Source organism: Penaeus monodon, unplaced genomic scaffold (assembly GCF_015228065.2).
Source record: "Penaeus monodon isolate SGIC_2016 unplaced genomic scaffold, NSTDA_Pmon_1 PmonScaffold_545, whole genome shotgun sequence".
NCBI classification, from domain to species: Eukaryota; Metazoa; Arthropoda; class Malacostraca; order Decapoda; family Penaeidae; genus Penaeus; species Penaeus monodon.
This window is the reverse complement of record NW_023660385.1, coordinates 43,126-56,828: the sequence shown is the minus strand read 5'-3', so window position 1 is coordinate 56,828 and position 13,703 is coordinate 43,126. Positions and strand designations below refer to the sequence as shown.

Here is a 13,703-nt window from a genome sequence, read left to right as displayed (position 1 = left end):
TTCTCTCTATCTCTTCTTCTCTTCTCTCATCTCTCTTTCTTCTTTCTCTCTATCCTTCTCTTTCTTTCTCATCCTTTCTCTCTATCTCTCTTTTTTCTCTCCTTCTCTTTTATCTTCTCTCACTCTTCTTTCTCTCATCCTTTCTCTCTCTCTCTCTTTCTCTCCCTCTCTCTCTCTCCTTTTGATATTTTCTCTCTTCTCTCTCTTTCACTCTCCCTTCTCCCCTCTCTCTCTCCTTTTGATATTTTCTCTCTTCTCTCCTCTTCTCCTCTTCTCTCCGTCTCCTTTCGCTATCTACGAATACATCGTATTTTCAATCCACTCCTCGAGCGTAAACGTCGCGGTGTTTGTCTTCTCCATATCCTTTTCCAAAAACGTTTCTGTAATTCAAAAAATAAAAATAAAATTGCGTTAACAAGATTTAAAAAAAATATATCTTACTATTAAAAAGAACATAGGTTATGATAATAATGATTATTCTATTGTATTCATCATTATCATAGCCATATTAATAACCATAATAAAAATAAATATTTCTATCCTTAATTTTGATAATTATGTTTTTTTTTTTTTTTTCTCTATCTATCTTCCTTCTCTCCGTCTTTCTCTTTCTCTCTCTTTGAATATCTACTTTTGTGTGTGTGTGTGTTTGTGTGTGTGTGTGTGTGTGGTTGTGTGTGTGTGTGTGTGGTGTGTGTGTGTGGTAGTGTTTGTGATGTGTGTGTGTTGTGTGTGTGTTGTGTGTGTGTGTGTGTGTGTGTGTGTGATGTGTTTGTGTTGTGGTGTGTGGTGTGTGTTGTGTGTGTGTGGTGTGTGGTTGTGTGTGTGGTGTGTGTTGTTGTTGTTGGTTGTGTGGTGTTGTGTGTGTGTGTGTTGTGTGTTGTTGTGTGTGGTGTGTGTGTTGGTTGTTTGTGGTGTGTGTGTGTGGTGTTGTGTGTGTGTGTAGTGTGTGGTAAGTTTATGTATGTATGTGTGTGTGTGTGTGTGTAAGTTTATGTATGTATGTGTGTGTGTGTGTGTGGTGTGTGTGTGTGTGGTGTTGTGTGTGTGTGTGTGTGTGTGTGTGTGTGTGTGTGGTGTGTGTGTGTAAGTTGTGTGTTGTGTGTGTGTGTGTGTGTGGTGTTGTATGTTGTATAGTGTAAAATGTAATGTTAGTGTGTGTAAGTCTATATGTTGTGTATGTGTGTAGAAGTTGTTGTGATGTGTGTGCTATTGATGTGAATGTGTGTATGTTGTGTGAATGTGATGTTATTGTAAGTTTATGTATTAATTAGTAATGTATATGTATAGTGTAATTTAAATATAAATATTAATATAATTAATTAATATTATTGAATAATTATAATATATTATATTATTATGATGATGCAATTAATACATATAGTGTTTGAATTGATATATGGTAATTGTGTGTTAAAGTATTAATGTGTATTGGTTTAGTTGATGTAAAAAGTTATGTAATGTGAATAAAATCTATGTAAATGTATGTGTTATGAATTATTAAAAGTATTGTCAATGTGATAGAATATGTATGTTATTCATTAATAATTAATGTAATGTATGTATGTGTTATGAATAGTAGTAATATGATGTATATATTAATGTATTATGATAATTATGTATATAATTGATGTAATAAAAAATTAATTTATATTAAAGATTAATGTAAGTATACAATAATTGATATATTGCATTAACGTGTATTAAGTTTATACTATAATGCGCATGTAATATAGTTACAACTAAGAATTTATAGATTATTTAAAAAATTAATAATAAAACAAAAAAAAAACAAAAAATAATTTTAATTTAAAAGGAAGTACAAAAAATCCAAAAAAAAAAAAAAATACAAATTGTAAAATTATTAAGAAAAAAAAATAAAAAATAAACTTAAAACTATAATATATTTAATAATTATGATAACAAACTAATACTAGTATTAACATAATTAATTAACTATAATATTATAATAATAATAATTAATAATTATTAATAATAATATATTAATATGATAATTAATTAATATTAATTATATATATATTAATAATAATAATAATATTAATAATATTAGTATGATAATTATATAAATATAAAAATATAGATATATATATATATATATATATATATATATGTTTATATATATAAACAGTTGTAATGTGTTCAAAAAGTCTTTGTTTTTTTCTCTCTCAAAATAATTCTTGTTATAAGTCAAATCTGACCTTTGGATCAAAAAAGAAAAAAAAAAAAATCTCTTCAACGACTACAAATGTGCAATAACCGTGCACATGCAATCACACGTTAGTGGTTGAATAGCGTTGCAATCATTCAACGTCTGTGTCTTGTGTGATCTGGTGTTAATGGCAGCTTTGTTAAAGAAATTTTCATGTTTTTTTTCTTGTTTGCTAATGAAGGAGAAAGAGAGGGAGAGGGAGAGGGAGAGAGAGAGAGAGAGAGAGAGAGAGAGAGAGAGAGAGAGAGAGAGAGAGAGAGAGAGAGAGAGAGAGAGAGAGAGAGAGAGAGAGAAAGAGAAAGAGAAAGAGAGAGAGGGAGGGAGAGAGAAAGGTGAGACAAAGAGAGAGAGAAAAAGAGAAAGAGAGAGAAAGAGGGAAAGAGAAAGAGCAAGTGAGAGATAAAAAGATGAAAAAAAAAGAGAGAAAAGACAAAGAAAGAAAGAAAAGGGGAATAACGAGAGAACGAGAGAAAGAGACAAAAAACACGAAACAGAGAGAATGAGAGACAATGAAAAAAAGTGAGATAGAAAGAGAGGAGAAAGAGAAGAGAGAGAGAAGAGAGGAGAAAGAGAAGAGAGAGAGAAAGTGAAGAGAAAGGCGGGGAAGAGAGAGAGAGAAAAAAAAAAAAAACCCGTCACCAATATTTAACACTTCCGCCATTTCTAAAAAGCATAGTGACGTAACAGCCATTACATATATATATAAAAAAATGTATATATATACTCGTACATAAACGTATATATAAAAGCAACGCCACCTGCAAGGAAGCGAATAGAAAATATATATATATTAGTAATATTTGCAGGCTGGGGGGGGGAAAAAAAAAATAATTGCGAGATTTAATTGTTAATATATATACATATATATTTTCTCTGTTGTGAAAAATGCATTAAGAAGCCATCTCCCGCCACCAGAAAAAGACAAAAAAATGAATATCTTTTTGTCTGAAGATCGTTTGATGTCAAAGGAATAATAATAATAATATTATTATATTATTATTATTATTATTATTATCATTTTTTTTTTTTTTTTTTTTTTTTTTTTTTTTTTTTTTTTTTTTTTTTAGTTTGTCACTAATAAGAATGACTTTCTATTGATATTTGAAGAGATATGATCAGAAAATTGTATAAAATTAAAAGATTTAAATAACTATTGGGATTTTCAAAAGATTTTTTTTATAGAATTTCGACTGAAAAATCCGTATTGATTTCCAAAAATATATAAATCACCAATATTATTATTATTATTTTTTTTAATTATACTTAATATACATTTTTTAATTTTTTATAATTAAAAAAAAATATATAATTTTTTTTTTATCGGTGTGAAAAAACTACAATTATTATTATTATTTTTTTTTTTGTCATTGTGAACAAAAATCACCAAATCTACTTTTTTTTTTTAATTTTAATTACGAATTTAAAAAATTTAATTGCGAATTTTTTTTTTTAAAAACAACCAATAAACGACTTTCAAAAAAAAAATAATATTCCTTTGACAACCACAACCGCCCACCGCCACGGCAACCACATGCACGGAGAACTAAATCACCGTCAATCACATCAATCAGACATCAATGACGTCGGATTTTGACGTCTCCTCCTCTTCCTCTTCCTCCCCCTCCTCCTCCTCCTCCTATTCCTCTTCTTCCTCCCCCTCCTCCTCCTCCTCCTCCTCCTGCTGTTGCTTTGCCTCGTTTTCGCTCATCAGCTCTTCGTAAAATTCCTGCAGTTTCTCGGGGTCGTCCCCTATGCCTGTGGGTTGATTGGGGGTTGATTGGGGTTGATTGGGGTTGATTGTTGGTTGATTTGGGTTGATTGGGTTGATTGGGTTGATTGGGTTGATTGGGGGTTGATTGGGGTTGATTGGGGGTTGATTGTGGGTTGATTGTGGGTTGCTTGGGGGTTGACGGAGGTATTAGATGAAAGAGAGGAAAAAGAGAGGAGAGAGAGAGAGAGAGAGAAGAGGAGGGAGAGGAGAGAGAGAGAGAGAGAGGAGAAGTGAGAGAGAGAGAGAGAAGAGAGAGAGAAGAGAGAGAGAGAGAGAGAGAAGAGGAGAGGAGAGAAGAGAGAAGAGAGACAGTCAGGAAGATAACGAAGAGAGAGAAGAGAGAGAGGAGAGGAGAGGAGAAGGAGAGAGAGGAGAGAGAAGAGAGAGAGAGAGAGAGAGAGAGAGAGAGAGAGAGAGAGAGTGATGGTGATTGATGGTGAAATCAACCAGCCAATCAAATTATTTCTACTGAGTAAAAATTACAAATAACTGTGATTGAATGTGATTCGTGAACAGGATTATGGCAACTGGAATACTTTGTGAACAGAATTATGGCAAATGGACGTGCTTTGTGAACAGAATAACTGATTGAACGTGCTTTGTGAACAGAAATATGGCAATGAATGTGGTTCGTGAACAGGAATATGGCAACTGAGCTATTTTATGGACTGAATTATGGCAACTGAATGTGATTCGTGAACAAGAATTATGGCGACTGAATGTGATTTGTGAACAGAATCATGGCGACTGAATGTGATTTGTGAACAAGAATATGGCAACTGAGCATATTTTATGGACTGAATTATGGCAACTGAATGTGATTTGTGAACAAGAATTGTGGCGACTGAATGTGATTTGTGAACAGAATCATGGCGACTGAATGTGATTTGTGAACAATTATGGCGACTGAATGTGATTTGTGAACAAGAATTATGGCGACTGAATGATTTGTGAACAGAATCATGGCGAATTAATGTGATTTGTGAACAGAAATATGGCAACTGAGCATATTTTATGGACTGAATTATGGCAACTGAATGTGATTCGTGAACAAGAATTATGGCAACTGCATAAATCAACAAAAAATGGGAGACGAGAGAATGCAAAATAATGGATAAAAAGGGAATAACTGAAAAGAAGCAAATAAATCAATAGAACAAATGAGAATATGGAAGAAATCACAAGAAAAGGAAGAAATTAAATAAAAGAATTTTAACAAAAAGGTGAAATTAAATAAAAGAATTTTAACAAAAAAGGTGAAATTAACCATTTTTTTTTTATATAAAAGGTGAAAAGTGAAAAAAATATAAATATTAAAAATTATAAAAGGAATGTTTGATTAAATTAACAAAAATATATATACAATATAATTATATTTAAAGAATTAAGTAAATAAGTAAATTTTAATAATTATTGCAATAAATGCAATAAACTATTTATTGCAATAATTATATTTATTTATACACTTTTGCAATAATCAATAAGTATTTATCTACTATTGCAATAATCAATAATCTATCACCTTTTATTGCAATAATATTGCAATCGCATAATTGACTTGCAATCACCAATATTGCTCAATCTGAATTAAAATAATAACCTGCTTTTTTATTTATATTTTCTTATTGCAATAACTTTTAATCATTACATTGCAATCACTCCAAAGTGCCAGAACTGCTGTTATTGCAATAACCTTATTGTTACTGCAATGTTCCCCTTGCAACTATAGCAACTATGCAATAACTCACTGTTGCAATGCTATGGTCTCGACATTATAGATATATATATATATATATATATTTTTTTTGCAATAACTACAAGTTGTTATCTTATAATTTTTAATTTAAATATATTTTTAATTTAAATATTTTTCTAAAATTTTTAATTTAAATATTTTTCTAAAATTTTTAACATTTCAAAATTTTTAAAAAATTTACTGCAATAATTTTTATTTCCTCATTTTAACTTTAAATTTTAATATCATTTCCAATTTACTATATTTGTTATTGCAAAAACCCACTTAAAAAAAAAAAAAAAAAAAAAAAAAAAATATGTATTAAAAAAAAAAAAAAAAAAAAAAAAAAAAAAAAAAAAAAAAACGGTGATTTACTGACGCTTAAATAACTATTAAAAATAACATTTATCCCTTGAATTGACTTTATAAACATACGCCTCTAGCAACCTGCAATCACCTCTAGAAACACGTTATTTTGATGTTATTGCAAATATTGCCATCTGTAACCTTTAAAATAACATACGGATGTTATTTAACCTTTTAAATAACATACGGATGTTAATTAAACTTTTAAAATAACATATGGATGTTATTTAACCTTTAAAATAACATATGGATGTTATTTAACCTTTAAAATAACATATGGATGTTATTTAACATTTTAAAATAACATACGGATGTTATTTAACCTTTAAAATAACATACGGATGTTATTTAACCTTTAAAATAACATACGGATGTTATTTAACCTTTAAAATAACATATGGATGTTATTTAACATTTTAAAATAACATACGGATGTTATTTAACCTTTAAAATAACATACGGATGTTATTTAACCTTATAAATAACATACGGATGTTATTTAACCTTTAAAATAACATACGGATGTTAATTAACTTTTAAAATAACATACGGATGTTATTTAACCTTTTAAAATAACATATGGATGTTATTTAACCTTTAAAATAACATACGGATGTTATTTAACCTTTAAAATAACATACGGATGTTATTTAACCTTTTAAAATAACATACGGATGTTATTTAACCTTTAAAATAACATACGGATGTTATTTAACCTTTAAAATAACATACGGATGTTATTTAACTTTTTAAATAACATACGGATGTTATTTAACCTTTTAAAATAACATACGGATGTTATTTAACCTTATAAATAACATACAGATGTTAATTAAACTTTTAAAATAACATACGGATGTTATTTAACCTTATAAATAACATACGGATGTTAATTAACCTTTTACAATAACATACAGATGTTATATAACCTTTTAAAATAACATACAGATGTTATATAACCTTTTAAAATAACATAATGTTATTTATATCCTAGTTTCAAACTCTCTCGAAGTTCTACCTGAAAATCAATCACGATTAACTTCCATCCCAAATCACACGGTGCAATAACCACGCAATAGAAAGAGGACCAAACCATGCAATCACCAACCATGCAATTGAGTCATACAAAGACTACATTGCAATACCCTGCAATAACCATACAAAGAGTACATTGCAATACCCTGCAATAACCATACAAAGACTACATTGCAATACCCTGCAATAACCATAAACAACAAAAATATGAACCACATTACAAGGACCAAACTACTCGCAGGCAGAAGATATTGGTGCAATAACCCGTTATTTCTGCAATAACTTCAAAATAACCAAAAAAAAAAAAAAAAAAAACACCCGTAGTTCTGTTTAAATTATACCAAATAGACGAAAATCACGTCTCAAATCACCTAAATAACAGATCAATAACATCAATTCCCTGCAATAACATGGATCAATAACAGAAATCCCCTGCAATAACATGGATCAATAACAGAAATCCCCTGCAATAACATGAACCAATAACAGAAATCCCCTGCAATAACATGGATCAATAACAGAAATCCCCTGCAATAACATGGATCAAAAACAGAAATCCCCTGCAATAACATGGATCAAAAACAAATCACTTGCAATAACATGAATCAATAACAGAAATCCCCTGCAATAACATGAATCAAAACAAATCCCTTGCAATAACATGAATCAATAACAGAAATCCCCTGCAATAACATGAATCAATAACAGAAATCCCCTGCAATAACATGAATCAAAAACAAATCCCTTGCAATAACATGAACCAAAACAAAATCCCTCAAAAACATGATCAATAACAGAAATCCCTGCAATAACATGAATCAAAAAAAAATCCCCTGCAATAACAATCAAAACAAATCCCTTGCAATAACATGATCAAAACGAAAATCCCCTGCAATAACATGGGCAAAACGAAATCTTGCAATAACATGGATCATACAGAAATCGCAATACAAAACCTTGCAAAACAAAATCACGAATACCATGAATCAATAACAGATAATACCTGCAAAATCGGATCAATAACAGGAATCCATAAAAAACCTGAGATCAAAGATCAAACAATCCCTGCAATAACATGGATCAATCAGAAATCCCTTGCAATAACATGGATCAAAACAAAATCCCTTGCAATAACATGGATCAAAACAAAATCGCCTGCAAACAGGATATAAAACAAATCCCGCAAATGGCAATAACATCAATCCCCTGCAACAAAATGGCCCGCAATAACAAACCCATCAAAAACATGCATCAATAACAAAATCCCCTGCATAACATGGATCAATAACAGAAATCCCTTGCAATAACATAACCAAAAAGAAATCCCTTGCAATAACATGACCAATAACAGAAATCGCCTCAATAACATGAACAAAACAAAATCGCCTGAATAACATGAATCAAAACAGAAATCCCCTGCAATTACATGGACAAAAACAAAATCCCTGCAATAACATGAAAAACAGAAATCCCCTGCAATAACATGAATCAATAACAGAAATCCCCTGCAATAACATGAACCAAAAACAGAAATCCCTGCAATAACATGGAACAATAACAGAAATTACCTCAAAATGGATCAATAAAAATCCCCTGCAATAACATAACAATAACAGAAACCCCGCAATAACAATAACAAAACCCGCAATCACCATGCAATAACAAATCCCCTGCAATAACATGATCCCTGCAAAACCAATGCAATAACAGGAATCACCTACAAAATCCCAAAACAGAATCCCAATAAAAAATCCAATAAAGGATCCCCTAAAACAGAATCTGTAATAACAGAAATCCCCTGCAAAATCGATCAATAAACAAAACCCATGCAAAACCCTCAATAACAGAACCCATCAATAACAGGATCAAAACCGAATAACCTGCAATAACATAACCCAAACAAACCCCTGCAATACATGATAAAACAGAATCTTATAATACATCAAGATCAAAATACGAAAATCCCCTGCAATAACAGATCAATTACAAAATTTATCTGCAATAACAGATCAATAACAAAATTTATCTGCAATAACAGATCAATAACAAAATTATCTGCAATAACATAGATCAATCAAAACATCTCCCGTCGTGCAAAAAATACAAGACAATAACCTTGCAATAACCAGGGAATTTTACTTCATCAATAACCTCTAATAATTGCAGTAAATATGCAAATAACTATAACTATAATATTATAACTATAATCATTATATAACTATAATCATTATATAACTATAATATTACAACTATAATCATTATATAACTATAATATTATAACTATAATCATTATATAACTATAATATTACAACTATAATCATTATATAACTATAATATTATAACTATAATCATTAATAACTATAATATTACAACTAATAACATATAAATATAATATATAACTATAATATTATAACTATAATCATTATATAAACTATAATATATATAACTATATATAAATATATCATTATATAACTAATAAATATTATAACTAAAATTATAAATAAATATATAACTATAAATCAATATATACACTAAATATCAAATGAACTATAACATGCAATAACATAAATATCAACTAAATCATAATATACTAAATATCAATAACATAATGCAAGATAATATGCAAATAATAACAAATTGAATAATTACACATAAAACTATAACTATGAATAACACTTAAATATGCAAATGAAGAGAATATGCAATAACCATAAATATGCAACCTGCAATAACTGAATTTTACATATCAAAAATACTGCAGCAAATATGCAAATGAATTGCAGCAAATATGCAAATGAACGAAGACAAAATCACGAGAGATTTCAATAGCCGTCACTAACTCAACAAAGAGAATCAATTGCAATATTTGCAATATCCCTAAACTGAAGAGAAATGCAAAATCAAATGAAAAATCCAGACCTGCAATATTTTTTTTTCAATATCCAAAAAAATTTACCTGCAATAACCTTCTGCAATAACATCAGAAAACCCAAAAAATTACAGGCAGTTCTCAAAAAAAAAAAAAATTAAAAAAAAAAAAAACTTAAAACAAAAAAAATAAATAAAATTCTAAAAAAAAAAAAAAAAAAAAAAAAAAAAACCTCATCTTTCAAAACCTCTCCTGCAACATATTGCAACATACTCATCATGGTCTTCAACATGACGCTGCACATGATGAAGAATCACCCCCCCAAAAAAAATCTCTCCACAGACCTCTCCCCCCACTCAAAAAAAAAAAAAAAAAAAAAAAAAAAATATATATATATATTCATCTCTTTCAAAACCTCTCTTGCAACATACTGCAACATACCCATCATGGTCTTCAACAGACCCCCCTCAAAAGATAATCTACTTTCATCTATCAAAACCACTCCTGCAACATATTGCAACGTACCCATCATGGTCTTCAACAGACCCCCCCCTTAAAAATAATCGATTTTCATCTATCAAAACCACTCCTGCAACATACTGCTACGTACCCATCATGGTCTTCAACTTGACGCTGCACATGATGAAGTCGTCGAAGGAAATCTGGCCCTGGTCGTCCCCGTAGCGCAACATGAGGGCGTTGCACACGTGGTTGTTCAGCCTATAACCTGCAGAGTTGAGGGCCTGGCGCAGCTCGAAGGAACAGAGGTGGCCAGAGGAATCCTTGTCGTAGAGGCGAAAGACGTTCTGTTGGGGGTCGTAGGAGTTAGTGTGTGATAGGAATGATATTCATAGGAATAGAAATTATAGGAATGATATTGATAGGAATAATGATAGGAACAATGATAGCGATAAAAATGATAGCATGGAGTTGAGGGCCTGGCGCAGCTCGAAGGAACAGAGGTGGCCCGAGGAATCCTTGTCGTAGAGGCGGAATACGTTCTGTTGGGGGTCGTAGGAATTAGTATTGATGAGAGAAATGATATTGATGAGAGAAATGATATTGATGATAGGAATAATAATGATGATGATAGGAATAGGAATATCGATAGGAATAGTAATATCGATAGGAATAATGGTAGTATGGAGTTGAGGGCCTGACGCAGCTCGAAGGAACAGAGGTGGCCAGAGGAAGACGTTCTGTTGGCGGTCGTAGGAATTAGTGTGATAGCAATGATATTCATAGGAATAGAAATTATAGGAATGATATTGATAGGAATAATGATAGGAACAATAATAGCGATAAAAATGACAGCATGGAGTTGAGGGCCTGACGCAGCTCGAAGGAACAGAGGTGGCCAGAGGAATCCTTGTCATACAGCCGGAAAACGTTCTGTTGGGGGTCGTAGGAATTAGTGTTGATGAGAGAAATGATATTGATGATGATAGGAATAATATTGATGATGATAGGAATAGTAATATCGATAGGAAGAATGGTAGTATGGAGTTGAGGGCCTGACGCAGCTCGAAGGAACAGAGGCGGCCAGAGGAATCCTTGTCATACAGCCGGAAAACGTTCTGTTGGGGGTCGTAGGAGTTAGTGTGTGATAGGAATAGAAATTATAGGAATGACATTGATAGGAATAATGATAGGAACAATGATGGCGATAAAAATGATAGGGGGTTGAGGGCCTGACGCAGCTCGAAGGAACAGAGGTGGCCCGAGGAATCCTTGTCGTAGAGGCGGAATACTTTCTGTTGGGGGTCGTAGGAATTAGTGTGTGATAGGAATATTCATAGGAATAGAAATTGTAGGAATGATAATGATAGGAACATTGATGGCGATAATGATAGGGAGTTGAGGGCCTGATATCTGATATCTGTTGGGGGTCGTAGGAATTAGAATTGATGAGAGAAATGATATTGATGATAGGAACAATAATGAGGATGATAGGAATAATAATGATGATAGGATTAATAATGATAGAAATGATATTGATGATAGGAATTAGTATTAATGAGAAATATTGATGATAGGAATAATAATGATAGGAATAGTAATATCGATAGGAATAATGGTAGTATGGAGTTGAGGGCCTGATGCATCTCGAAGGAACAGAGGTGGCCAGAGGAAGACGTTCTGTTGGCGGTCGTAGGAATTAGTGTGTGATAGGAATGATATTCATAGGAATAGAAATTTTAGGAATGATATTGATAGGAATAATGATAGGAACAATGATGGCGATAAAAATGATAGGGGTTGAGGGCCTGATATCTGATATCTGTTGGGGGTCGTAGGAATTAGTATTGATGAGAGAAATGATATTGATGATAGGAATAATAATGATAGGAATAGTAATATCGATAGGAATAATGGTAGTATGGAGTTGAGGGCCTGACGCAACTCGAAGGAACAGAGATGGCCAGAGGAAGACGTTCTGTTGGCGGTCGTAGGAATTAGTGTTGATTGGAATGATATTCATAGGAATAGAAATTATAGGAATGATAATAGGAACAATGATGGTTAGAATTGATGATAGGAATAATGATTGGAATAATGATTGTATGGGGTTGAGGGCCTGGCGCAGCTGGAAGGAACAGAGATGGCCAGAGGAGTCCTTGTACAGCCGGAAGATATTTTGTTGGTGATAGGAATATTAATGATAGGAGTAATATTGATAAGAATATTACTGATAGTAAGACTGATGATAGGAATATTGATGGTGATAGGAATAATGATAGAAATATTCAATGTGATAGGAATATTACTGATGATAGGAATACTGATGGAAAAAGTGATAGAAATAATGATAGGAATATTGATAGGAATAATATTGATAGAAATAATGATAGAAATAACACTGATATGATAAATATTAATATTGATAATAATGACTTTGATAATATTGATACTTATAAAAGGATAGGAATAATGATAATGACGTTCTGTTGATGATAACGGTTATCTTAGGAATAATTACATAATTGCTGATTATGTTATCAATAATAATGTAAATAACAGGGCCCTTTGGAGCTCAAAGGAACAGATGGGAAGAAGCCAGTTTCATAATAATGGTGATAGGAATAACGACACTCATCAAATAGATCAAATAGATTGCCAAACTCATCAAATAGATCGAAAAAAAAAAAAAAAACGTCATTTTGGCGTATACTCTGAAAAGGCTGTACTTCGCTAGATTTTGCCAGTTTTTTTTCTCGACTTTTGGCAATTATCTTTTCTCTTACTCCTTGGTAAAGTAAAATTCCCAGGTTATTGCATATTATATACCTTTTTTTTATATTCGACTTTTGGAAATTATCTTTTCTCTTACCTTTTTTTTTTTTATATTATATTATATATGGACACAATTCCCGTTACTATCTCCCCTCTCTCACCTTCCAGACGCGAATATCGGTCCACAGCTTTTCCTACACCTTTTTTTATATTATATTATATATGGACACAGTTCCCGTTACTATCTCCCTCTCTCTCAGCTTTTCCTACACCTTTTTTTTATATTATATTCGACTTTGGGGAATTATCTTTTCTTTATCTTTTTCTCTCACCTTCCAGACGCGAATATCAGTCCACAGCTTTTCCTACACCTTTTTTTATATTATATTATATATGGACACAATTCCCGTTACTATCTCCCTCTCTCTCAGCTTTTCCTACACCTTTTTATATATATATATAT

At 31.4% G+C, this 13,703-nt stretch overlaps 1 protein-coding gene across 1 annotated transcript in view; it reads right to left on the bottom strand.

Moving 5' to 3' along the window:
* Window positions 1–266: 266 nt before the first annotated feature.
* LOC119571198 (calpain-B-like) overlaps window positions 267–13,703 on the bottom strand; it is a 28,151-nt gene continuing 14,714 nt past the window's right edge. Inside the window, exons 5-6 of the mRNA XM_037918611.1 lie at window positions 10,617–10,812; window positions 267–380 (exon numbers count right to left, since the gene is read on the bottom strand). Of these exons, the coding sequence (XP_037774539.1) occupies window positions 295–380; window positions 10,617–10,812 (282 nt within the window). The 3' untranslated portion in view covers window positions 267–294. The remainder of the gene's footprint in view (window positions 381–10,616; window positions 10,813–13,703) is intronic.